Here is a 26,462-nt window from a genome sequence, read left to right on the forward strand (position 1 = left end):
GCTGAATCTGTGCATGTGCTACAGACTGCTGATTATTGTTCTAGAGAATATCAGACACACAGAATTAGAAGGAAATGCTAACTTGGCTCTTTTTTCCTCACTTCAGTGTAGCAAAAACTTTTGACAGTATGAGTTATCATTTGTTGTTGTTGTAAAAGATTACTTTTCATAAAGTATACAAAGAAAGCATGAGCATTTGATGCGTTTGCACTGGAAAAATCTTTCTTTGTGAGGTACTTAAGGTTGAAAACAGAGTTTAGCATTTTACAGTGGAAAGCTTTTCTGTAAGATTTCACACTTACGCCTTAGGCTGGGCTAGAAACATTGCAATAACCATATTACCCATGCTATTTTGGAAAAAAAAAAAAAAAGGAAAGAGGTTATGCATTAAAAAAGAAAAAGGATAAACATACCAAAATCTCTTTTAATATTTGCTTGGAGGGGGTGTAGTTTTGTTTGGTTTTGGGGGGATGGGGAATGGAATGCTGTTTTATTTTCTAGCAGGTTTGTCCTTCTTTACTTAATATTGTATCACAGAAAAAGACACAGCAGTTGCTAGAGACCAATAAAGGAGTTTATTATTTTTGTAATTATCTTACAAAAAGTGAAGTGATTCTGCCCAGGAAATAAGCCAAGCCTTCTCAAAATATAGCCAATTCTAGAACTACCATTGACTTTAACAGAAGCAACATTCCTTTAGAAAGTTTCATAAGTGTGTTTCCACTGCAATGTCTTGGAGGCCCCCTTCAGTGTCCCAGATTAACAGCTAATTTCTTTGTATCATTATCATTAGATAGCTTTATCCCTACTTGGCAAAATTATACCCTAACCATTTCCTTAGCATCTTTGTATAGATTGTGCTTTCATTGAATATATTGCCCTTATGTATCTAGCAGTGTTGGGAGGGGTGTGCTCTGTGTACATCCTGCCTCATCACATCTTGGAAACAGAGGCTCTATTTGAAACTTGATGGTGTCAGCATGTTACTCACTGCAACCTTTCTTCATCTGTGTGTGAGTTTAGCTTATGGATAAACTTTCTGGAAAAAGGAATGATTGGGTAGTCCTCTATCTGTAGATGTAGAGGTATGATTGTCCTGAGCAAGCAAATGGGACTGATTCTTTGCCATGTATAGATCCAGGTGCAAATAAACCGATTACAGCACCATATTCTATTACTGTTTATGCTTCTCTGTGGCCTGACAGCCTCCATTCTGGATCTTTCTGTGAATTCTTCGCTGCATCAGTTGTCTTGCTATTAAGTCACTGGTATTGATCTCTCCAGCAAAAGAAAAATGAAACTTCCAGTATTAATGGTGTCTCATTCTGACACCAGAAATGACTCCTAATGGTTTAATTGATCTTAGGCCACTCCTTTATATGTCTTCAGGAGCCAGTGGTCAGTTATAATCAAGTCATTCTTGTGAAAAACAACTAACTCAACTGGAAGATGAGTGTTACCAGATGTTGAAAAGTTCCTGTATGGCCACCTTCTGGCAGGAACAAATGACTGACTAGTGTTTTTTTCAGTGGAAAATATCCAGACATAAATGGATGTTGAAAAATTTCTCTGTGATACCTATATTTTAAAAATGAGTACAAGTTCTGTTCATTAACAAGTACAACCTCTTCTTCAAGGAAAATACCAAGCCAGCATCTCTTAATGATGTTGTTTTCATCTGTTCTGTAAAGACTATTTCTGTACTTCTTTTCCTGCCTTCCAGTACATCCTGTCACAAAGGAGATCATACAGATGTGGCAGCAGTTGTACCTAAATCACACTAGTATGGCTTGCAGATCTTCCATATGTTTCTTTGCTCTCATCTTAGTTCTGTTGGGATTGTCATACATTCCACCTCACTATCCCTGTGCATCGCAGTGCTTAGTAGCTGTCTAGCTGAACACAGACCATGGACCTTGCAGACCATGCATTTGAATGATCCTCTGTTCCATGCACACCTTTGCCAAGGGAACAGTTCTTGAGAAGATCCCAGGAAAAGACAAAGATATTGTTCAGTGGGCCAGTCAGGGACTATGGCTTCAGCGTGACAATGGGAGATCTTACTTGGCAGTTGAGATGCACCTGAAGAGATCCTGATGCAGAGCAGGAAATACTATATGTGTTCAGTACGTGGGGTTTAAGCTCAAGTCAAAGGGATTTTTTTTTTTAAATCTCTGTTTAACGAAAAGATCTCAGCAAGGTTTGATAGGGGGGCTTTCCTTTTGTGCATAGACACCAAAATCCAAAGTTGTTTTCCATTGCAAAGGACAATGAAAAGAAAATATTTTTAAAAGTTCAGACCAAACAAAGTGAAAGAGGTCCATTTTCTGTAATTTATATTCTGCAACAAAAACATAAAAATATTAAAGTATTATAAAACAAGTACTGCAACATAGCATGACTTTTAATTTGTTTTCTGCTTAATTTTTGTGAAATATTGCTGCCTTCCAATTTGGTAATTTGGCATTGAAAAAATGTTCTGTTGGATAATTGCCCATAAGATGTGTTCCTAGTCCTGCTTCAGATCTTCAGTTAAGTCCAAAACTGTGAACTATTGGGCCTCATCATCTGCTCCATCAAGTTCTGTTTGTTCTGTGTAGATGCCATTTTGGGTAGATGTTAATCTTTGCAGTGCTCCCACAGTCCTGTAACTAAATGCTCTGGAAGACTTGAATTTAGCTTCCAATGTTTTATGAAATTAATGTCATTTTTGAAAGATTAATGGGATCAGCCTTTGAACCTTTATCTATGTGCTCTCTTGATTTTGTTATTTAAGAACAGGAATTTGTCTTGCAGGAGCCATTTTACAATTGCTTGCGTGATTCAAACTTTTTCTGTTCATTCAGTGTCACATTCCAGTGCCATCATTCCCTCTCTGATAAGGGGTGCAGGTAATTTTTGTGTGTGTCGACAGATAAATGCTTGTCTACGTGTATTCCGTTATCAGTTGTGGAGAACTTGCTATACAAAATCAGAGGGGTCAAAGCTTTAACAACTGAACTACCTATGGAGGATTTTATAAAAGAGAGTACTTACATATTCTAGTATTTTTCTTCTCCCGGGGAGATAAAAGTTCACCTTTACTAAGTCTGGCATACTACCTTTACCACTGTCAGAATAATCTCAATTTCTTGGTTTGTACATCAGACTTTGAATACAGAAGATAATACAGCTTTTAAAACTCTATTTTCGGGGGTTTATTTTATGACCAGCATATCTGGTCAGCCACTGTCCAAGACAATTACAGAGACATGGTTGTCTTTGTGCACTTCTCATTGTTATTCACTGGCAGGATAGCCATCAGAGGGTCACATTAGAGTTCATTCAATCAAAGCTGTGGCAGTAGCAATAGTCTGCCTCAGGTCAGTTCCATCTCCTGAGATTTGTAGGGCACTACCTGAAGTTATTTGCGTAATTTTATGTCGCATTAGTGCCTTGATACTTTGTAGCAAAGATTTCAAAGGCAACAAATCTGTATCTAGTGTTCTACCCCAATGACAATCCAATTATCTTTCCCCTTACTGTGTTATTGTAACCATTTGTATGTGTCCTCTGGTATCTTATAAGTTCATTTTCACTTAGCTGTAATCTATATATAATGTGTATTGTTATCTTTATGTTAGTGGCTATAATTAGGTTTTGTATTTCTCTGTTTATGTGGTTATTTGGTTAGGTACTTCTAATTATCATGGGAACCTCTGTCTTTTACTTTTGAGATAATCTTTAGAAGTGTTCCCTTGTGCTGCAATAGATGTTTAAGTTGGGATGAGAGAAGTCACAGCCAAGAATTATCTGCTTTTCTTCTTTGAGAGTAAAGGGATCCTAGGTAACCCATGTCTGTATCTAAATTGGTTAGTTTGGATTAACCCCAACTATGTCTTGACTTTTTTGTCTATGCATATGTATAGGTGTGCTTACATATATATATGCATATTTGTGCACCCGCATGCAGATAGATAGATAAATGTATATTAAGCCCAAACCAGTTCTATTACTTCCATTCCAGTATCATTTGCAGAGATTTTTGAGGCTATTATACCAAAATAGTCTTAGTTTCTAATGTATGAATGAATTTTGTATGATGTACACTACTGGATATTCTGAAGAAGAGGTACCTAAGAGGTTTGTTTTCAGCCTTGAGGGGGAAGAAAAGGCATGAAAAATTATGGCCATGAAGAATGTTCTGATTAGGAATACATGAAGTCTATATATTGATAATTATTCCTCTCAAAGCCAAATTTCTAAACTAAAAATGAGGTTTTGGCATGTTTGAATTCAAACCTTAGATACAAATGATGAGATGATAATTCTGCCTAATTTGTAAGGTTATCATTTCCCCTTATCATATATCTTTGAGTGGATATGTAGGAGAACTTGGTTGTATTTGAGTGATGGATATATTTATAGTTCTTCACTTTCATTATGTGGTTATTGCTGTAATATGTAAGGTTTCTGAAAGCTGATGATAATCTAACATTTTGATTGTAATTTTTGTTTTTAAAGGACGCTATGAGGAGGTGTACGATAACCAGCTTAATTTGGCCTACTGTTTCAATGACCCTGAGGACAAATGGTTAAGTAATTACTTTTATGAGCAATGCTTTAACACTGCTCAACTAATAAAAATTGATGCTGGGAAAAGAGAGGCACAAGCACATGCAAATATGGGCCTCATCAATGAAGAACAAGGTAAGTCACTGAGATCCTAAAGCTACATTGTACCAGCATTGAGACAGTCATATTTGGCAATTTCTGTTTCATTGCAGGTCATAGTATTTAAATGTAAAATTGATTTGTAACCATAATTTAAAAGAAATTTTAAAACTGTTGCAATTTTAATTTTTGGAGCAGCCTATAGGAAGACAGACTATAATTATTCATGGACCTGTTTCCTCTGACATTCCATCTACAGTTGAAAGTAATCAGATGAAAAACAACGCAGGTTTGAAGGAAGCATTTGTTTAGCACAAAGGTTCTTTGGGTTTGACCTTATTTCCTTTTGCTTGGTTTTGACAAGAGATAGCTAATGCTGCCTCAGGTCACAGGTGTTTGTGTAGGATGACATCGGTAGTTACACAAACTGGGTTGATATAAGAGGTATGAACAAGTAATTCAGTTTAATCCTGCCTCCAACTTATGCTTGGATAAAACAGCCTATGTTTTTGTGTTCTTTTTAAAAACTACATTCTGGTTCTCTTGACTGAAAATGACACCCTGTTTGTTTGTACATGACTGCCACCTTGGTGTTTGCTTCAGATTTACCCCTCACCACAAGCTCGGTTTCTCCATTCATGTATCTGTATCCTCAAACTGGGAGTCTCTGAAATCAGAAGAAGTAATTAGGATCATAGAACAGCCCAGCCTGGAAGGGACCTTGAAAGATCAGCTGGTCCAACCTTTCTTAGGAATGGAAGACTAGATGTGATTGGACAGGGTGCTGAAATAATCACATCTTGAAAACCTCCAGTGAAGGGGACTCTACCATGTCCCTGGGGAGGTTGTTCCAGTGAATTATTGTTCTCACTGTAAAAAAATATTACTCTTTTTATATCAAGACGAACCTTGTTTCTATACTTAAAAACATACATTACCTTTCATGGCAGAGGGATTTGTGTGTATATAGCAGTTTGGGTGTAAAAAAAAAAGTGTTTTCCTATGTTTCCTTAAAATCCTTTAACGTCGTGGGAAGGCAAGCAATGAGTGAGCCTCAAGTAACTGAATAGAACCTATCTGCCAGCTCTAATTCCTAAGTGTACTGGATGCCTAACCATTGCTTCAAATATATGTGATTTGTATAGTCATTACATTTTTGTTTTTAAGTTTGACTTTGTGGGTTGAAACCATTTTAACTTGGAGCTCAGCTTGTGGATGGTTTCTCAAATAAATGGCTTTTCTCAGAAAAAAGATTCACAGAAATTGAACTATTTTGTGAAAATAGTGTAATTCTGGTAAATGTCTGACAGAACGGGTGTGTTTTGAAATACAGCCTTACTTCCTAGCAAAATTGTGGACATAAAACCTGCAGGTTTTGTTTGGGTTTTTTTTTTTTTAATGGAAAAGTTATTGTCCTGTTTTTCCCAGTGTTTTCTTAAAGCTGAAACATTACACCTTTTTCAATATTTCCTCGTGTTTTCTATACTGTTGGTCATTCACATTGTTTTCCTCTGGACTGTTGCCATGTCTTTCTTGCCTGCAACACCCAGAGCTGGATTCAGTTTTAAAATTTGAGTTCATACCAATGATGAATAAAATGGAAGGATTACTTTTCTTACAAGCTGTATTTTTATTTGTGTTTTCAGGTATGACATCTACATTCTTTGTTTAAGCATAAATTTCATACTTCTATTCAGTTCATGATCTTCAGTAATTTAAATTATTTTCTGAAGAATCATTACCTAGCTTTTCTATTCCACATTCTGGGATCACCACTCAGTTCTACCTAAATGCAATATGTGTGTTTTGTAGGTGGTTTTGAGAAACTGTCAAGGTTGTTATGAATTCTGAAGCTGTCTTTCAACATGCCTTCTCTTCTTCCTGGTTTGGTCTCATTTGAACATTCAAAAAGCATTTTTCTGTCCTGTAATTCAGGTCCTTAATGAAAATACTAAGTAGTAAAATGGACCGAGGACAGGCACCTGTGGATCCTTGCTGAGTACCTTTCTCCATACTGACAATGAACTACTGATAACCAATGTCTATATTGGATTTCCTAACCAATTTGCACTCACCTAATAGTTGCAGGTGAACTATGCTTCCCTAACACTTAAAAAGAAATTTATATGACAGTGAGAAAGAATTTACTAACTTAAAGGGAAGGTTGGTTTGATAACACTTGCTTTTGATATATTGGTATTGGCTATAATATTTTCATGTTTAAATGCTTGGGAATAATCTGGTTTACTATTTATTTATTTATTCCAGTATTGTTCCAGGAATTGAAGTTAAGCTAAATCCAGTTGCCCAGTAGATAAGATAGTACTTGCTTAAAGCCCAGTCACAACCAAGTAATTTTCATTTTGAGTGAAAAATGTTTAATTAGGTTATCTGTCTGATACTCAGTAAAATAAAATTACTGAAGTTGCTGGATTTTTTTGCATCCTTTTCACTTGGTCCTTTGGTTACTAAAAAAGTAAAATTTTAAGACGGTGCACAAAAGCAAACACCCCCACCTATCTGTACCTTAAAAGGCTCATACTGAGTGTGACTTACTACTGTTACTGAACAACTCCTGAAAAAAAATTCAGCATTTCCTACTTTATGATGTATTAAGCAGAAGTTGTTGAATACTTAAATATCTCTAAGCCCATTACAAAAGCAGATAGGTAAAGTTATGAAATATACTTTCAGATGCTCAGAGGAGGGGAAATTTCATTTTCCTGCTGTAAAATATTAAAAACTTCCAGAAGAAATGCTTCTTGTTAACATTGGTAAGGAGAGATAAAGCAAGGTGCATTTTCACTGCCCAGGGTAAACCTTCACTGAATCTGTAGGGTCTGTCTTTTGCAAATTTTTTTTTTTTTTTCCATAGAGAGAGGTGAAAAAATTAAGACGCTGAGAGAGTAAGCGTAAGATTTGATTTGAGGGACCACTGAGAAAAAGACAGCAGATATATTCCATGCACTTTTTATTTTCAGTGGGTGAAAAATTAAATCACAAGTTCTGGTTGCGGAAAAAGTGTAAGAGCAGATGTTGAGTTGGCATTGTATAAAATTGCACAAGTATTAATGATGTTACAAGTAAAATTATAACATGCTATTTTTTATATTAGAACAGATAGATACAGCTTGTAAATTCAATGGTCTTTTTTTCTGTTATTTATAATGCTGTAATCTAACTTGTTTGTGAACTGAATGAGTCAGATGCCCACTTCCTATGGGAATATATACATATATACAGGAAGAGATAAACATGTATAGACATGTATGTATTAATATATACATATGGGAGTAAGTATGTGTTCCTATATAAAAACAGGGATGTGTGTAGGGATGTGAATGATGCCTAACATTTACATGATACTTTCATCTGACTTAAATCATCATATCTATATTAACTGCATTGATTAATAGTGCAGCCAAGACAGGAGAATTTACAAGAATGACAAGTTTGTCTTACAGACATTCATGTGTGCATCCTTTTAGATGTAAATATCTTGTACCAGTTTCCTTCAATTCTCTCACCCAGTAGTGTATTTTTCATTACTTGTGCATGGAAGCTGTCTATATATGCTTAGGACTGATTGCTTGGGAGTATAAAGTTAAACATGTACTTTTAAAGATTGTTGTTTGCCTTTGAAGCAAATCAATACATTTGCTGGGTAATTTTTGTGTAATCAAATGTAAAGTTCTTTGACTTTCAGCCTGGTCCCTGTCCTAAAGGATGGATATAATCTGATGTTCATTAATCTTCAAAGCTAAATATTTGAGGTGTTGGCAGTATAGACTTCAGTCATGGTATTTGGATGCAGGCGATTAGTGGCTGTCAGTACATAAGGGAAGGAAAAACATAATAATTGAGTAGCCTGCTGCAGACATAAATGGAACATTCTGCTTGGAGCAAACATGATTTTAGTCACAGTTCTTTGCAGAATGAGATTTTAACCTCTTCTTTTAAAAAACTCTAAAATAAGGTCTCTGTTTACAAGTTACCAAAATGAGATGCTATTCATTGATTATTGTAGGACTGTTCAGGTTATGGTCCTGTTCAATTAGCTGAACTCACCCCATAGTTTGTCTTTCCTCAGGGGGCTGATCATAAATTGTTTTATTAGTTTGGTTGCTAGTCGTCATTTTCTCATATAGCTATTAAACATGCTGATGACACTTTATACACATTGAAAAGCAATGTCATATTTTAGTAGGTTTTTTCTTGCATTAAATCCAACATTACTTGTCATCCAAGTAAGACAGGCTTTGTGACAAAATCTCAGTTAATAAAAATTAATTGAAAAAATATTTTCACTTCTAAAAACACATTCAAAACACAGGAATAATAACAGTCATTATAAATGTGTGCATTGTTCTGCATATCAGAAAAAGAAGATTCTCACAGTCTGAGAGTTCTAATATATTACTGTAAATTCTGCTAAAGTTAACTGTGAACTTCACGTTTACACTATTGTATCTTGCAGAAGAAACAGTCTGAGTGTACTGATAAGCATAATGGCTAGTACTAGTTTGTATAGGTTCTTACACTGCTAGTGCTCATCATTACAATATTTGAGTGCTTTCTGTTTTGTATTACATGGTTAACATCTATCATGCATGAAATTCTGTAGACCCTAAATATATGCAACCCAAAGTTTCAGATAACTTATATCAGTAACAAAAGCAGTCCAGGGGAAACATGGAATTTGTACATGTAGGAGCTATTTGCTTCAAATAGGTTATAACAAAGTTAGATATATTTCTATAATGTTCAAAAGCATAATAAAAACATAAAAACAGATAACTGAAAGTGTACTGGTTCTAAAAGCAGCCAGTAGGGCCATTGCAAGTAATACAGCTGTTTGTATAAATGTGTGTGTATATAAATGTGTATGTACATACATGTGAATATATGTACACATCTATATACAGACATATATATGTACACACACATTCAAATATAGCCAGTGCTTTAAAGCCAGCACTTCAGATACTAACATTTCAATCTTAACGTGAAGCAATTCTGCATTTGTGAGAGAAGCTTAAAGATGACTAACTAACATATCTGATGGTGTTTTTCTAATGCAGATGCATGATGGTTCTTTCCTTAAGGCACACTCTTACAAAAAGATAGGCTAGTACTACATTGCATGCAGGACAGTGGAGCCAGGATTGACATCAAGAACTCTGGGGGAAGCAATGGAAACATGATCCCTACAATCTTACTATAAATATCTATCCTCCTACCCTCGACTGATGCAAGGATCTCAGGACTTACCTTTCAGACATTAGCAGCAAAAGTAGATATTCACAGCTCGTGGTGGCTTTCCTGCATGAGTAAATTAAGCAGTGCACAGGGATGTCTATGAGCACTGGAGCACAGGCTAGTGCTAAAATGATGTTAATAGTCCTGCACATGCGTTTAGCTTGTGCTAACTTGGACTTTCCTGCCCTGCAATTATTCATGGTCACAGTTTGATAATTAGGACTGTTGCAAGGACTTTTCCTAACAGGCAGTTTGCAAGCTGCCGCACTGTTTTGAAGGATAAGAGAATTTACTAAGATAGATGCACTGTTCCATACCTGTTGGTTGCAGTGCTTGGAAACATTTTTTTAAGACATTTAAATAACTAGTTTTGAGAAAGCATATAAGTATCACAGTAGAGTCCAATGAATTAAACTTTCACAAAAATTCCACGTGTAAATCAGTGCCATGCTAGAAATGCATATCCCCTGGTATGAGAACTGTGAGATTTGTGAAAATTATGCCATTAGTCTCAATGCAGTGATGACTCTGAATTAGTCATCAGATTTATATTCTGCTAGCGCATAAGGATCAACAAAAGTGGAGGTAATACTTTTTCTGAAATGCTTACAGACAGAAAAGACTAAAGGCAGGCAGAACTCCTGAGAGAAAGGGACAGAATGCAAAACAAGTAGCCATGTTAAATATCTCAGTGCTGATTCTTATAACATACAGCTAATCCAAAACCCAATTTTGTCTCTCTATGTGTTTTTTAGACTGCAAGTCTTAAAGAATTCGTGATCAAGGTCTCCTTAGTCCTTTCTAAAATAGGGTTAGACATTTAAAAAAATCTGCCGTGTTCTGCAAACTAATGGAGGGTTTTTAAGTGTTCAATCTTAATCCAGTACTGCCTTGATTATAAGCAATATTAAGCTCCTGTTTCTTATGTTATGCCAGAGTTGATCATTTCTGATCCCTCTGCACCCACCCCAAAAATATTAATAAATTGGACCTAATTTATGAGAAAGCTATAATTGTTCTATTTGTAATCATGGATAAAATACAGTCTACTTCATATGTTAGAATCTGATATAGACTTTTCTGGTTGAAAGGCCTACTGAATACAGGGGACTTGTAAATAAATTTAATCGATTGGGGGGGGCGGAAAGGGACACGACCCACAGGGTTCTTACAGACTTTGACAATCTGTATTAAGACCAAGGAGTAGGATTATGCTTATCATTTTGCCATACTGTTGAAATCAAAATTTTTAATCAAGGCATTATAGAAGTTGGTGGAAAGATTCCCATTGAGTTTAATGAGCATTTGATTCAAGCTTCTGAAGCTTAAGGATTAATTAGTAGATATGTTTGGTAAACAACAACTTAAAGACAGTTCATAACATCATCTTTTTCTTTTGGAACATAAAAAGTCTAAACTGATTATTTTCTTGTTCTTAACAGGTCCTATTTAATCCATTGCTAAGAAATTGTTGATTTTGTATTTTGAATTGTTTACAGCAAATGTTTTTCAATTAAAAACTGTAATGTATAAATAATTGAGAGAAACTCAGAATACATTCATGAGTATCTGTGCAGAGGAAATATGCACGTTTAAGCAGAATTTCCCCAATTGGTTTGCCTTCAGGCAGAAATCATTTATATTCAGATAAAAAAAAGAGAATGTTAATACTGCAAAATCAAGTACTAAAAAGGTTTAAAAAGGCAAAAGTTAAAATTGCTTATGAAATTTCTTATGCTTTTGTGTGTGCATTTTGAAACTCTGTTTTAATTACGTAAACATGTAGTGTCTTTTGCTAGAGAGTCCTAAAGGATAGCCAGAATAAAGTTCACCGCTGGGATGGATGGCCCTCATGTACCTTCTACATGAATAGAACTTTATATTGTTATCTGTGTTGCAAGTCTGACAAGCCCACTTAAATAGCAAATCCTTATTGTGCTGTAAAATGTAGAAATGAAAAGCACTGCTTCAAAATCTGAGTGCAAAATTAGAAACAGCTGGTAAATAAAACAAACCAATGGGACAACATTTGTGAGGAGTGATAAATTTCTTCTTACTACCTGTGGAGTGCAGAACTGTTACTGATAACAGTATTGTTGCATTTGAACTATTCAACCTGCTAATTTAACGCGGTTATGCTTCCACCATAAGGTGTATAGCCAGTATCTCCATATTGTTGTATTCACAAGAGCAGGTCCAACACTGGAAGAAAGCAACCTAAAATGGATTCTGCTTCTCTCTTCAGGAGCAAAAGCAACTCAAATTACCAGCTAATAGCTACCCAAGGCCTTTCTGGTTTCATCTATCCTTGTGTCTGTGTTAAAGATTCTTTTTTGTAAGCAACTTCTTTCAGTTTAAATGATACCCAGATAAACCTGTGTTTTTTGGTAAAAGATTAGCCTCAAAATTTCCTTTCTTTTTATTTTTATAGTGGGATTTTTCATAGACCAAAAGAGAAAAGAGATTTAAAGGTATAAATGCCTATGTAATTCTTCTCATAGGAAGCCTGAGTGCTAGTCAAAATATGGCAGTGATCTAAAGGAGATTCACAGTTCTAGAGATTTAGAGGCTATATATCTTTTGAAGCAGGAACCACCATTTTGTTCTACATTTATACAATATTGTTTACTGTATGCTTCTATAACACTTGTGCTTGGTAAGATTCAGTGTGTACTGTAACAAATTGAAAGCTATATGTGAACATGCTGCTGACTGGCCAGTGCTTAATTCCTGGCTGGCCAAGAAGCATGCTGCCCTAACTAGAATTTGTCCAGCATTCTGCCTGTCTTTCTGTCTATTTGGAATTTGGATTAATGTCTATCCTCAAGCTAATGATTTTCTAAAAAGTGGTGGGAACTTATTGTCCTACAGATTTCTTACCACTTCTTACCAAATTTGATTGAAGTTCACTCTAAATGTCGTTGGAGGACAGGATGACCACATAGTCTTCAAAGGAAACAAGCCTAACCTAAAAATGTCTTTTTGTACTGTTCATTGTTTGGAGAGAACGCATAGTGCGTTTCATGTGATTCTTTTAATTTTTCTTTCTATAACAGACCATATCCAGTAGTAACCAAATATCATTGATTTATCATTATATGCCCCCACCTCGCCCCAGGTTGCCTATCACAGATTGCTAATTTTTAAGGTTTATTCCTCATTGTGATTATTTATTCCAAACAACTTTTACAGAAGAAGGAGTGTAGGAATAGTTCAGAGCTGAAAACTTACTCACTTGTCTTTAAGTCCTGTATCTTTGGCTACATATGCCTGTTGCTAAATTTTGTCTTTAAGTTCATGTAGGGACATGTACTTTAAAAGTGTCTCCACATCAGGGAACTTTAGAGACAGAAAGAAGCCTTTCCTTAATGGGACATGGAATTCTGCATATCCAGTTTGACCATTTAAAACACTTCTAGTCATTGATTTTCATCATATCAACTGAAGGTAACTCTTCTTTGTTATTCTGGGCTTACGCTATTTCACAAAGCAGTTAATTGTTTTTTTCTGATTGCTTAAGAATTGAATACATACATTAGCTGGGAAAACTTGATTATAGAACATAATTTAAAAAGTTTAAGCAGAAAATTACTAGGAGATAAAGTCTTCAGATACGATGATTTCTCTGTCAGTCAGTGGCAGAGAGAAGCAACCATAAATCCGGATAGATTCTTGGGCAGGACAGATTTAAAAGGTGTATTAAATAATTGAGCTCATCCTTATGCAAGTGCAGAATGTAGTTCCCTGATAAATGACATCTTATTATTACAAGGTTGTTACTGGTATTGAACTAGCAAGTACTGTATGGAATTGATGTTAATAGAAATTAGGTATGTTTTCAGTTCAAATTAGTATACTCTTAAGAAAGTCTGAAAGAAGCTTCTGAATATGCAACATGAAAGAAAAGAGGGTCTGAGTTCATCAAAAATGTTCTTTATATAATTATTTTTATTCTTATTTTTTAAAAAGTGTTGGTAGGCAATGAAGATATTTTGAACAAGAGAACTTGGAGAATTCTGTGGCGTTCTTATTTTCACTTCTGAACATAACTAGCTGAAAACGAAAAACTTTCTTCATAATTTCCCTTCAGTTGGTTTAAATCAAGGTTTAGTACTAAGCACAGGGAAGTAATAATATTCATTACACTAGGAAAAAGTAAGCAGGTTTGCCAAGACCTCCTTAATCTTTTCACCATCACTGCCATTTTCCTAGCCTAATTCTTCAAATGGAGAATCTTTTGGTTCTGTTTAACACCTGGGGACAGGTCTGTATTCTTACTTTTTGATGAGAAGCTCTTCAAAATATTCACAACAGTGCAATAGTGCTAATTCTAAAATTTGTACTTTGCATTTTCCTTAAAAGTTTTCACATATTTTAAACAAATAAAATTTTGAATTAGTTTCTGTTCTTAAGTATTTGGTAAAGTATTGTATCTATTATGTATTTGTAAAGTTAGTTTTCAAATGCATCATAAAATTACTGAAGAAGTCTTGCTGTTGATTAAATTGAACTATGAAAGATATCATTGGAAATATTTTAGAAAAAATATTTTGTGTACACTTGAATACAATGTGTAGCACTCAAGTGAATTGTTTATATACACACTTCCACAAGAATCATATTCTTAATGTTTTTGGTATCGAGTGTTGCTCTGTTTGCTTTACGTGCATGTTCGTAAGACTATGACATTTAATGAAGAGATCTTTTTAAAGTATTGATAGCCATGAGTAAATTACACTATGTTTGATCTGTGTTAAAGATTCAAAGTCCAAGGTCTTTGAATAGAACTTAGAATAAAAATGTAATTAGGTTACATCCCTAAAGTCTGATATATCTTTAAACAAGACTGCAAATGAAACTTTATTAAAACTTCAAATGAATTATTTCTTTGCTTTTTTAAATTCTTTTTCCCTCTCTTCTCTTTCATGTCTATTACTGACATTGCTGCTTGCATTTTACCTGTCTTTTTCAGGGTTTTTTAATTATTTACCGCTTAATGAGTAGTACTGAGATGAAGCTTCATTCAAAGCTGCCCGCTCACTAACAGATTTTTTTGCTTCAAAGCTTTGCAAGGTCTTGGACTACTGCAGCTGAACCAGCAGTTGCCATCATAAACTTTCCTGGAGGTACTCTTTCCAGAGGTGCCCTCTCAGTGGGACTGAGAGCCAATGGGGTTGTGTGTCCTCAGCCGTTATCAGTAATCTGTAGAAGTCATAGGTAAAACAAACATTATGAATCTATTAATAAAAATACATCGTACTCTTCAGAAGATCATAGGATAATTCAAGTTGGAGGGGACCTCAGCAGGTCATTAGTCCAGGCTGCTACTCAAAGCATCCTTCTGAAGTAGGTTGTCAGCACAACAGAACAGCTCCAGTGCTGGAGCGTTGCATCTGATATTAAATTTATTAATGGAATCTGTGGAAATTAAGTGGAATGGAGTAGAATCTGAATAAAATGTAATCACTACAAAAAATTATTTAAACTGAGGCAAGCATTTGACACAAATTAGCAAAAAAGTTAATTTAGTGAAGCTAATCTACTTCACTGTCACTTTCTGTATTTAAAAGACAATGATCATATTACTCTTTGAGGTTAAGTAGTAATATAACTTGTTTTATTTTGGTTCTATTGAGCTAAAAAAAAATCCTCAAGCCCTGAAAACCAGTACTGCAAAATGTGTGCTGTTCTTCAATATTAATCGCTCCATTTTTACCTCCCTTCCTTGTCTGCATTTGGATATCTGCCTGTAAACACTGAAATATTTGTGAAACCTGAAGTGTGACCATCCCACTGAGTGTGGGCCTGCTCTTATTTTGAGACTGGAGCCTTACATTGTGAGCTTCCTGAATACATTTTGCACCTTAGGTAGTTTTTGCGTATAGAAAGCACTTTGATGCATTACAAAAATGAAAGAAGGAGGTTTGAATGTCGTCATGAAGCAAGAATGCCATTCTCTTTAAAGTGGATATCTTGTCATTCAGCCAGTATATAACATTGTTTGCAAGGTTCTCCTCTAGGTTAAAATGGACATATATCAAGAAGTGTTTGTTTACATATAATCAAACAAATCAGAAGGCAGCATCTGACAAACTTTGCTTTCCTAAAACATGTTATCATAAAAAGATAAAGGAATTTTAATTGTAAACCAAAGTTTTCTGTGTTGGGTCATTTGAATATGAATGTGGGACAGACAAGTTAGTGGAATTTTCTTATGGGACCTGTTCAGTTGTCAGGTTTTTTCCCTGTATTTAGACACTGGTCTTGGAAGAGTACATCTTTTTATTCTAGTTTGTACGTGGGCAAAATGCTGCTAAACCAGTTTGTGCAATTACAGTGTGCAATGCCTTCAGAGATTCTAGATTCCACCTCAGACCTGAACTTCTGTGGAAATGCCTGAAATAGGAACATTTTTTCCACAGTTAAGCCTAAAGCAAAGGGAAAAATCGGTGACATACTGTTGTTCAGATAGCAAGTCAGTAACTGCAAGTATGTTTCTAACTTTCAGAGTTAAGGGTTACATTTAACATGAAATCACTCTTTGATTTATTGTTGTCTTTCCTGTATGTCTGTATGTTATATTTTCTATCACTCTTTGTAAATTGTATGTGAGGTCTGTGTGCATATAGTTTTCGGGGAAATGAGGTAACTGACACCAGGTTTTCTTTGTAGAGTAACTCTGAGCAGTTGCAATTGATCTAGAGAGTAGCTGTATGTCTCTTAGAGAAAATCTAAGAGATTTTATGTGGAGCCAGAAGCAACTTCAGAAGGCCTGGAGCTAACCCAGAATTTTGAGGGTACAGTGGCTGGTGCAGTAGCTGGAAAAAAGGCTGGAGGAGGAGATTTGTTCCAGTCTCTCCTACAAAAGTACCTGTTCCCCCTGTACTTACACTTCATGCTTTCTTGGAAGAACAAGAAGATTTTTCACAGCAGTTTCTCTTCTGGTAATGTGCTCTTCAGTTAATTAGTTTTTTTCTCTTGCTGGTCCACAGTAAACTATCCCCAAAGCAGCTGTCATTTCAGCTGCCTGTGGGAAACCCTTCCTTCTTTGCAGTTTGGTAGTGTTGGCAGCAGCAGGGGAAGGGATTAGAGAGCAGACAGGCAAGCAACCAGAGAAACTAGTATGATCCATAGCTTGTGAGTTGTCTCTTAAAGAACCCTTTAAGCTACATCTTTTTAGAGCATTTTTAATATCATAAAGTGCTGACGATACGATATACTGCGAATAGTCCTACAGCAGGTGCTACAATATACACTGCCCTCTAGGTTTGTATGGGTATATTCTGAGTATTTGAGCTTTAAGGCAAGTAATCTAGATCCTCAGGGGACAACACTATATATGATCTAATGCTCACTGGATTCCTATAGTTCTGGTTTTCTTTTCGGACAACAGATACTTGCTTAACTAATGTCAGCAGAAATAATATATCGTTCTCTAAGCTGCAATAACAAGGATTAGCCTAGCAGTTCTTAACCGCAACAAGGGAACACAAAATACCATCTTTTTGCACAGCAGCCTCAGTCCACCAATACCGTATCTCAGGTTGTGTGATGCTCAACTTTCCGTTTATCTCCTTCCTTCTCCTTTATGTCCTCAAGCCTTCTACTTCTCAGGCGTGCTTTCAGTTGACGTTGAGCAGCTTAGACTCTAGGGAGATATCTACTGGTGTATTGTCAAATTGGGGAAACTGTCAGAAAACCCCATGATAAGCCATCAAAGTTCATTACAAGATTCTTATGAACTGTCTATGTAATTTTGCTAAAACTCCTTGAGGAATCTTTCTAAAAAATGTTATCAGCTCCTCTATAGTAAATGAAAATAGCTTTTTATCCTTTATCTTAATAATACTCACCTTGATTGTTGTCTGATGATTGGTTGTGTTTTAGAGGAGTCTTGTAGCATTATGGAACTGCAAAATTTTCTTAAATCTCTTCCACAGTTTTTTCCTTGCTTTTGCAGATGACACATAAACTCAGGTTCTTGCATTTGAGATCAGTCACAATGACTTCTGTACAACTCATTTTACCTCAGGAGTTCAGGGTGTTTCAACTCTTTACTGAATGAGAGCCTTGTTTTATGATTCTTGTGAGCTTTTTATTCCACCCCCAACACATCTCTGTAAAAGACTTATAACAACTTCTGTAGATAGTGGCTCACATTGGAAACTGTGACAGATTCTTAACTATTTCAGCATGAATAGTGCTACCATAATAATGGTAATTGAACACAGGAAACTAAAAATAATACAAGTAGTTCAAGCAGTTAAACTGAAATGTAAGCCTATATCTTTTAAATAGTAATAACATTTTTCTTCTTTTGCTACCGTTAACTGTTGCTTCAAGCAGATTTTATGTCCACATTGTACAGTGAAATAACTGATTACAAAAGATGTCCTAGTTGTAGATTAAAATATACTATAATATACATAAAACTTTATTGTTCCTTTAGGTTGTTGTTTTAAGCTAAAGTGGAATGTTTTCTAAAGTCCTCAGCAACTGTTTACAGTTTAGAAGTAAATGTGCTCTCTGCTTATACTAGTGCTGCTGAAGAAATGTACCTAACAGACCTGTCACTGTTCTGTGCATTTGTTTCTGTGGCATTATTTTCATTGGTAAATGTACAAGCTGATAGAAAAGGAAATCATTAGGTGCTCTCAGTATTGCTGAGGCATGGAGCTAGAACAGGTCAGGCACTGCATTTCGCAGATTGTGACATTTTAAATTACCTGTGCGCTACTACTGGAAGCAATCTGTGGACCTAATTAACACCTCACCTAATTAATGTCAGGACTGCATATAGAGAATTCTATATAGTTTTGCACTGCCTTTATTTATTAAATACCACATTATTCAAATTTGCTATCTTTAATTTCAGTATTGAAAACTTCAGATTTGTGTGCTGTTTTCTTAAGTGGGAGTAACTTTTTTTTTCTTCCTTCAAGTAATCAATGCACTGCTGAATGAGTTCATTTTAATGCACTCAATCATGCCTCTAATGTTTGTAGCTTACGGGCGCAAGCATCAGTAATGCAGGAATGTTATATGGCTTTAGTTTGGGCCATTTCATAAAAGATTCATGGAATCAAAAATGTGCATCAAAATAGCGGCTGGGAGAATTACATTTATGTGCCTGCTTTTATGGCAGCTTCACATTTAAACCCATTTGTGTTAATATCTAGTCAATCTTTCTACTTAAAAAAAAAGGCAAAATAGTAGTCTCCATATATACCCCTTTTGGTTTGATATCTATTTTGATATAACAAATGTATACTTTTGGAGTGGGTTTTAGGAACGGGAATTATAAAGGAAGTTTTAGATAATGTAAAAACGTTTCTCTCCAGTATTTACAAAATTACATTGAGCTCTTTTGCTTGAATGAATAGATTTATATTTTTTTTTACTCCTAAGCAACTCAGTGAAAACTATAGCACAAATCTTTGTGCGTACATACATAGCTGCTATGAAAATAAGAGTAATTTCTAAAATTTGATACTATTAGTGGCAGAGTAAGGTCTTATATAATTGTTTAAAACTGATTCTTTACTCCCAAAATTACATTGTGACAATGTTTACCTCCCATATCTAAGATTAAACTATCGTTGATAGGGTTTCTTTTGTTAAGCCCTGAACTACATTAAACTATATTTTAGTAGTGGTAGCATATATGTTGTAAGACTCTGTTTCTGGTTTTTTGATTCCTTTTATAAGCAGGGAAGAGAGATCAGAGATTCTCAAACTCCATTTAATATACACTGAACTAATTTCTGCATAGCAGTGGGAAAAGAAATATGCAACTGCTGCTGTTATTGCCAACTGAAAATAGCTATATTGCTTTGTGCAACATTTTGCAAATAGATTTTTCAAATATGGATTTCCTAGAAACACCTTCTGGATTTTCTCTTTGAATTCCTAGAGCTATAAAAGATACATTTCTACAAACTATTCCAAGTTATCTTCCTAGTCATTGTTTTTCCTCTCATTTTGCTTTTTTCCACTTCTTTCCTTTCAGTTGATAATAAAAGTAATTTAAAACTCTGCCTTATCAGTGCTTAGGTGAGATGATAATACTCTTGGAAGTGTTCTGTCATTGGCTTATTACTTTCTTTTAATGTTTTTCAAGACTTTCAGCCAGTATCTACTTACGTCTGCTCCTAACAGTTGGAGTAGTTCAGTGTTTAAAAACTTGGAATGCACTGGCCGAATCGATTCCCACTGAACCGACTCATGATAGTCAGAAACTTGCCACCCCCCTGAAAACATTAGTTTTCCACAATATTTGGGGTTCACATAAACATTATGGATTAAAGAAATAGGCCAATATGTCATTTTCCAATGAGAACCATGGATTTCAGGTTATTTTGATGGAGGAATTAATTCCAAAGTCTAAAATGTTTTACCTTCCATGAATTTGAGAAGTCTCCAAATAGCTAGCGTTACTTGAAAGAGTCTTCAGTAAGCAAATTCCCAGCCATGTAACAGCTTCCAGGACAGGAATTCCATCTCTCCCTTGTTTAGGAAACTAGCAGGCATTTTATTTTTTTGTGCTCAGCATCTTTTTGGTATTTCTGTAAGCAGATTGTGTTACTTTTTACTTCATAGTCTTTCTTGGTAGTTCAGTGAAGCCAAATCTAATTTAGTTCCATTTGAATACTACCAAAAAGGTTATACTGCTTTTGTATTTTGAAGCTTGATGTAGATGGATTGTTTCTAAAGAGGTTTCACTGAGACCTGGCAAAAAGGATGTCAGGTCACAGCTCTTATGGTTAGGTCAACTCTTAAGAACTATGGGGTACATGGAATATATGAGTGCAATTTCTACTCTGACAGAAACTTTCTCGAGGGGGTACTGCAAGTGGGGAAGCAAGGGTAAGAATTACCATACCTGATAGTTCTAACAATCTAAACAATAGTTCTGAAGGTTGTATGTATTATTTACCTAAATGAAGTGTCCCAATAAGAGATTATGTTAGAGTTTTATGAGAAACTCGGATACTGTGTTCAGCTCCAAATTATGTATCCAGGTGATACCATTCATTTGCTGCTTCCTGTTCTTACTAGAAGTTTTTGAGTTACACATGCATCAGACTCTATTTTAAAGAATCCATTACACATGCAGTGAAATTAGATCACTTAAATGTATGGCAATATCCTCTCAAAAGGACAGGCAGTTGATCAATAAACTTTGAGGGGAATTCCAAGGAGGAGCCTGTATGAACTTATAAGTATCCAAGCGAATAAGATGCTAGATTTAGCTGTTAACATTAGATTTCCAACTCAACTTCCCATCATTTGTCACAAAGCCAACACCAGCTTCTTCAACTAATATCTTAAATCTGCATTTAGCAACTTGGATAAGTGGAATTCTTTTACTTCTGAGTTGGACTTGCCTGAAGAAGGTAGCTGGACTGAATAGGCAGAAACCCAAATTCAAACTGGAAGGCACTTCAGAATGGACAGGAGTTTTAATCTGGGTTTAGCAAGTCTACATCTCTGTTTCCTGTTACATTTACTGTCAGTGAATTCTTAAATAGCTTATACTGGTCATGATAATTTCACTTTGTGTTTCTGTTTGTTCAGCCTGATGTCAGGTATGTGATATTTTGGAAAGAATGTATAGATCTTTTCCTGTCTGTTTACGGGATCTGATAGCTACTCTGGCAATACGATTGTTTCCAGTATTTTGGACCATCTCTCCAATACCTGTCCCTAGCTAGAGTGGAACTGAATAAAGCTTGGTGTCTCCCCTTTCCCCTGGCACTTCATTCTTCAGCACTTCTTGTTGTGTCCTCTGGGATTCTTACATGAATCATAGGTTGTAGAGACTTAACATGACTTGTCTGTGAAACTCATTTTATTAGTTGCTTCTTTGGAAGAGGAGTATCTTGTGCTTGTCAATTTTAGTTGAACTCATTTTAATCATCAGAGAAGCTTGATACAAAACCAAATTTAATTCTAATAAAGCTAAAAGTTATGTTTTAAATTGCAAAGTTGGAAGCATGGTTATAAAAGGGTAACATATGCAAAAGACAAATCTAAATTAAGTTAATAAGAGGGATCTGTCATAGCTGTTCTGCTGCTTGTAAGTCAGCTGGAGGCCTGGGTAACTAGTGTCATTTTCTCTCAGAATGCTTAAAGAAGGTCCTTCTCCAAGCCTCTCTCCCTTCCTTTCCTATAATCCGGAAACAACTTTTCTCCTTTTTGGTTCTTTCTGTAATTTGAATGCAGCACTGTAAAAACAGTCTGCAAAACAGTAATCATTTCTTACAACTAGTGTTTCAAAAGAGATGTAAACTCAGTTTATGGTTTGTTTCAGCTTTTAATAGAAATAGCAATTGATATATTGATGATCTATGGGACAAGATTCCTCCATATCTCTCTCTCTTTCCTTCTCTTTCTCTCTCTCTCTCACACACTTATAAACGAAGGGTCAAATTGAGAGTTCTCCCTGCTGTAAAACATTTTTTGTAAAACCAGCTGCTGTGACGGGGGTGGGGTGGGGGGTGTAAACAGTCTCACCTTACCTGCTTCCCAGTATTTTTTTTTATACCCATTATGTATAAGGAAAAGCTTTTCTGTTCTTTCAAGGGGCTTTGAATTTCTGCTGTCCAGAAAGCATGGAAATCTCCTAGATTGCATGTATACATGGGGATAAATCTAGCTGAAGTTAGAGGAGAGGAAGGAACTGCTTCATGTTAAAACGAATTGAACTTTATCTTCAGACTTTACTTTGTCTTAAAGATGTTTGAGTAACTTATATTTGAAGACCTTAAAGCGTGTTACTTCAAGTTCAATAATTAATCTATTAGTGGTTAATGCTCTCCCAGTAAATTTACTATGTAAACTCACCAGAGTTGGCCTAGTAGTAACTATTGGATAAATTACTTTGCATAACAATTCTTTTTTCATCAATTAATATTTAAATAAAGAATTTTTTTCTCCCCCTCACAGTTTTTTATACCTCTATTCTCTGCATTTCAAATCTTCCAGCACAGGTTTTCATTATAGAAAAAGAAACTCGAGGAACAGTTTGAATTGTGATTATTTATGCATAGATGTTATTTTGAAATAGGAGATCCACAAAGGCTATATTCATTAATCTATAATAGGTGTATTTTCTAGAAAAATCTGACCTCACATCCTTGGTATCAGACACCCCCAACATCGTGAATCTACAAAGGAAAGCTAATTTAAAATGTGATAAGTTTAAATTACAGCATTACTGGTAACTGTGATATTTGGCAGTATTTTCCAGTGATCTGTAAGTTGTATATTGAAGATTCTTGGAAAATCTGTGAAATGATTGGCTGCACCTTACTTTCTAATGAGAAAATTATTATAGGCTAATAACTTCTAAAACTTTGGTTGATTACACTGAATGTAATTATGAATTACATTTTCAGGTCATGTCGTGAAAGCTACTGAGCATTATGAAGCATTTTATCAGCTAACAGAGGGCTCAACATGGAAGGATGAGACAGGCCGCACTTACAGTTCACTGGCGTGTGTGCTTCTCTGGAGAATTTATACATTACTAGCAGGAGAAATGATAGAAAATAAAGAACACCAACAAGCCATCAAAACACTAAGAAAAGCTTTAAAAATGGCAAAAGAAGGTAGGTGTATAACAACGCTTTAACATTCTTTTATTTAATGTGCATGCCATGATTTTCCCAAGAAATTGTCAAGTGTTTGACTGGGTAATTATTTCCTATGAAAATCAAAGACAACTGCTATCAATACACTTCCAGATCTCTCTAAAGCAGAAATGCCTTCTTGCTTATGGCAAATATTATTTTAGATTCCTGAAAGCTTTATCTCCAAAAAAACAACCTTGTAGGAATGATAGTAGAAAACAGTGAACCCATAACATGAAAGTGAGGTCACTGGTGGAAGTTCAGCTCACTGACTTTGATTGGCTAAACACTGTTGCTTTGGCAATTTTTGAGTGATATTTTCTGCTGGATCACTATCTTTTCACTCTACATAGTTATTTAGTATTTGCAAAAAACCAGTTTTCTATCATAAGAAAAGAAGATTTCTTCTGTATATCTTAATACGTGTATATACTTTGAAACAAAAAGTAAAAAATTACAGAACGGCAGAATAGCTCAGGTAGGAAGAGAGACCTCTGGATGTCATCAGGGTCAGCTAGAGCAGGCTGCCCAGGACTACATCTAGCCAAGTTTTCAGTATCTCCACAGGTGGAGACCCCATAACCATTCTGGAAAACATTTTCCACTATTCAGTCATACTCAAAATAAAAAAGTATTTTACTGCGTTGAGATGGAATTTCAATTTGTACCCAATGCCTCTAGTCCTGTCACTGAACACCACTGAGAAGAGCCTGGCTCCCTCTTCTTTATACCCTCCCATCAGAAGTTTGTACAGATTGATGAAATCCCCCTGAGCCTTCTCTCCTGTGGTCTGAACAGTCCCAGCTCCCTCCGCCTCTCCTCCTAGGACGGATGCTCCCAGTCCCTTAGTCATCTTTGCAGCCCTTTGCTGGACCCACTCCACTGCGTCCCTCTCTCTCGTGTACTGGGGAGCCCAGAATGGGACACAGCGCTCCTGGGGTGACCTCAACAGCGCTGAGTAGAGGCAAAGGACCACCTCCCTCAACCTGCTTGCAACGCTCTGCCTAATGCAGCCCAGGATCCCGTTGGTTGCCTTTGCCATGAGGGTGCATTGCTGTCTCATGGGCAGCTTGCTGTCCACCAGGCAACTTCTCTGTTGTCCCTCAGGACCTTCTCTGCCAGCCTGCTTTCCATCCAGTCAGCTTGCAGCCTGAGCCGGTGCCTGGGGTTCTCTGTCCCCAGGTGCAGGACTTGGCATTTCCCTTTCCTGAACTTCATGAGACTGCCATTGGCTCGTTTCTCCAGCCTGATGAGGTCCCTCTGAATGTCGGCACAACCACCTACCTGGTGGATCAACCATTTCTCCTCAATTTTGTATTGCCTGCAAACATGCCGAGGGTACGCTTGGTCACGCCATTCAGGTCATCAATGAAGATATTAATCGGTATTGGTGCCAGTACTGATCCCAGAGTACACCACTAGTGACTGGCCTCCCACTGGACTTCATGCTGCTGCTCACCTAGTTTTCAGTCTACCTCACTGCCTATTTATCTAAGCCATCCTTGATCAGCTGGTGTATGAAGATGTTGTGGGAGAAGGTGTCAGAGGCCATGCTAAAATTGAGAAGGAAGATCCACTGCTTTCCCTTCATCCACCAAGCCAGTCATCTTATCCTAGAAGGTTATGATGTTGGTGAGGCACAATTTCCCTGTCTTAAATCCATGCTGACTAGTCCTGATTGCCTTCTCGTTCTAGATGATGGCTGTATGAAGCTTTGTCCATGTGTGGATAAGTCTAAAATTGGGGAAAATTAGAATAGCATTTGAATGTTTATAAGTAATGTGAGATGTTGATCATCTAGAAATACCATGCTCTGGAACATTTCTTACGCATGGGAGGGAACTGAAAAGGGATGGCAAATTTTACAGGTTGACTTTATGAAAATATATGAAAATACACATAATTTTCCAGATCCTTCAGATATCTTAATAATGGTTGTTTCTTAAAAGGTGCTATTAGATGTCCACTTTTACAGGCTTACTTTTCATAGATGATTATTCTAAATGATTATTGGAGTGCTTCTCAGAAGTAGCACAGAAGGTCTCAAATAGTCATCTTTTTCCATGCACAGCAATCAAGAGCCTTTCATGGTATTACTTAAGGGGCATATTTTGCATATGAATTGCACATGCAATTAATATATAATATTAATTCAATATTTATTGCCAGATGAATTTGTTTTAAAAATTTAATTATTGATGTCCAACATTAATCTGTTAGCCACTCTGTGAGTAGTAGCTGGGATAGATAGAATTAAACTATCAAAAATGGCAAAAAAAATTGAAAATCTTTTCCAAATTTTAAACTAAGTTTTGCTGGAAATAAATATATGACTACACAGGTAGTTAATATAACACAACAATCTATAGAAAAGTGAAAAATGTATTCACTGAAGCCAAGGCAAGTTCCTAAAAAGAAATATCTTTATTAGACTAGCAGTTATTCTTGGAAAAAATGAACATGCTCTCAGGCATCTAAGCCCATGTGAAATTTGCTATTTATTATTTTAAAAAGTGCCAGTGAATTATTTCCATTTCAGGTTTTTTGTTATATTGTCTTTGATTTTATTAATTCTAAAGAACCAAAATTTCTCATCTCGCCTTATCTCATGAAGGATAACTTTTTAAACCCCCATTTGAAACCTAGCTGTTGTTATGTGATAATTTTTGGGAAATAAACCAAACAGGACTTTGGGGACAAGAATTCAATTTTTTCCATTCCAAATGTTTAATTTGTGAGGGTATATGATTGTATTTGGCTAATTTTTGTCTTTTAATTAAACCACTAAATAACCTATTTTGTTTTCATCTGCAATTTGCGTTAGTATATCTGTTTTGTGAGCTGACTGTTTAGACATTTTCTCTTGGGAGTATGTACCCCAATACTGAGAATGCCAATACAATTAATGAGCTGAAG

The 26,462-nt window shown here is 35.8% G+C and overlaps 1 protein-coding gene across 1 annotated transcript in view; it reads left to right on the forward strand.

Annotated features, from left to right (window-relative positions):
* The window catches only part of TTC29 (tetratricopeptide repeat domain 29), a 137,290-nt gene that overhangs the window by 26,393 nt on the left and 84,435 nt on the right, over positions 1-26,462 (forward strand). The window contains exons 5-6 of the mRNA XM_075090436.1: positions 4,504-4,689; positions 23,313-23,525. Of these exons, the coding sequence (XP_074946537.1) occupies positions 4,504-4,689; positions 23,313-23,525 (399 nt within the window). The remainder of the gene's footprint in view (positions 1-4,503; positions 4,690-23,312; positions 23,526-26,462) is intronic.

The sequence above is a fragment of the Phalacrocorax aristotelis genome, chromosome 4, assembly GCF_949628215.1.
Source record: "Phalacrocorax aristotelis chromosome 4, bGulAri2.1, whole genome shotgun sequence".
NCBI classification, from domain to species: domain Eukaryota; kingdom Metazoa; phylum Chordata; class Aves; order Suliformes; family Phalacrocoracidae; genus Phalacrocorax; species Phalacrocorax aristotelis.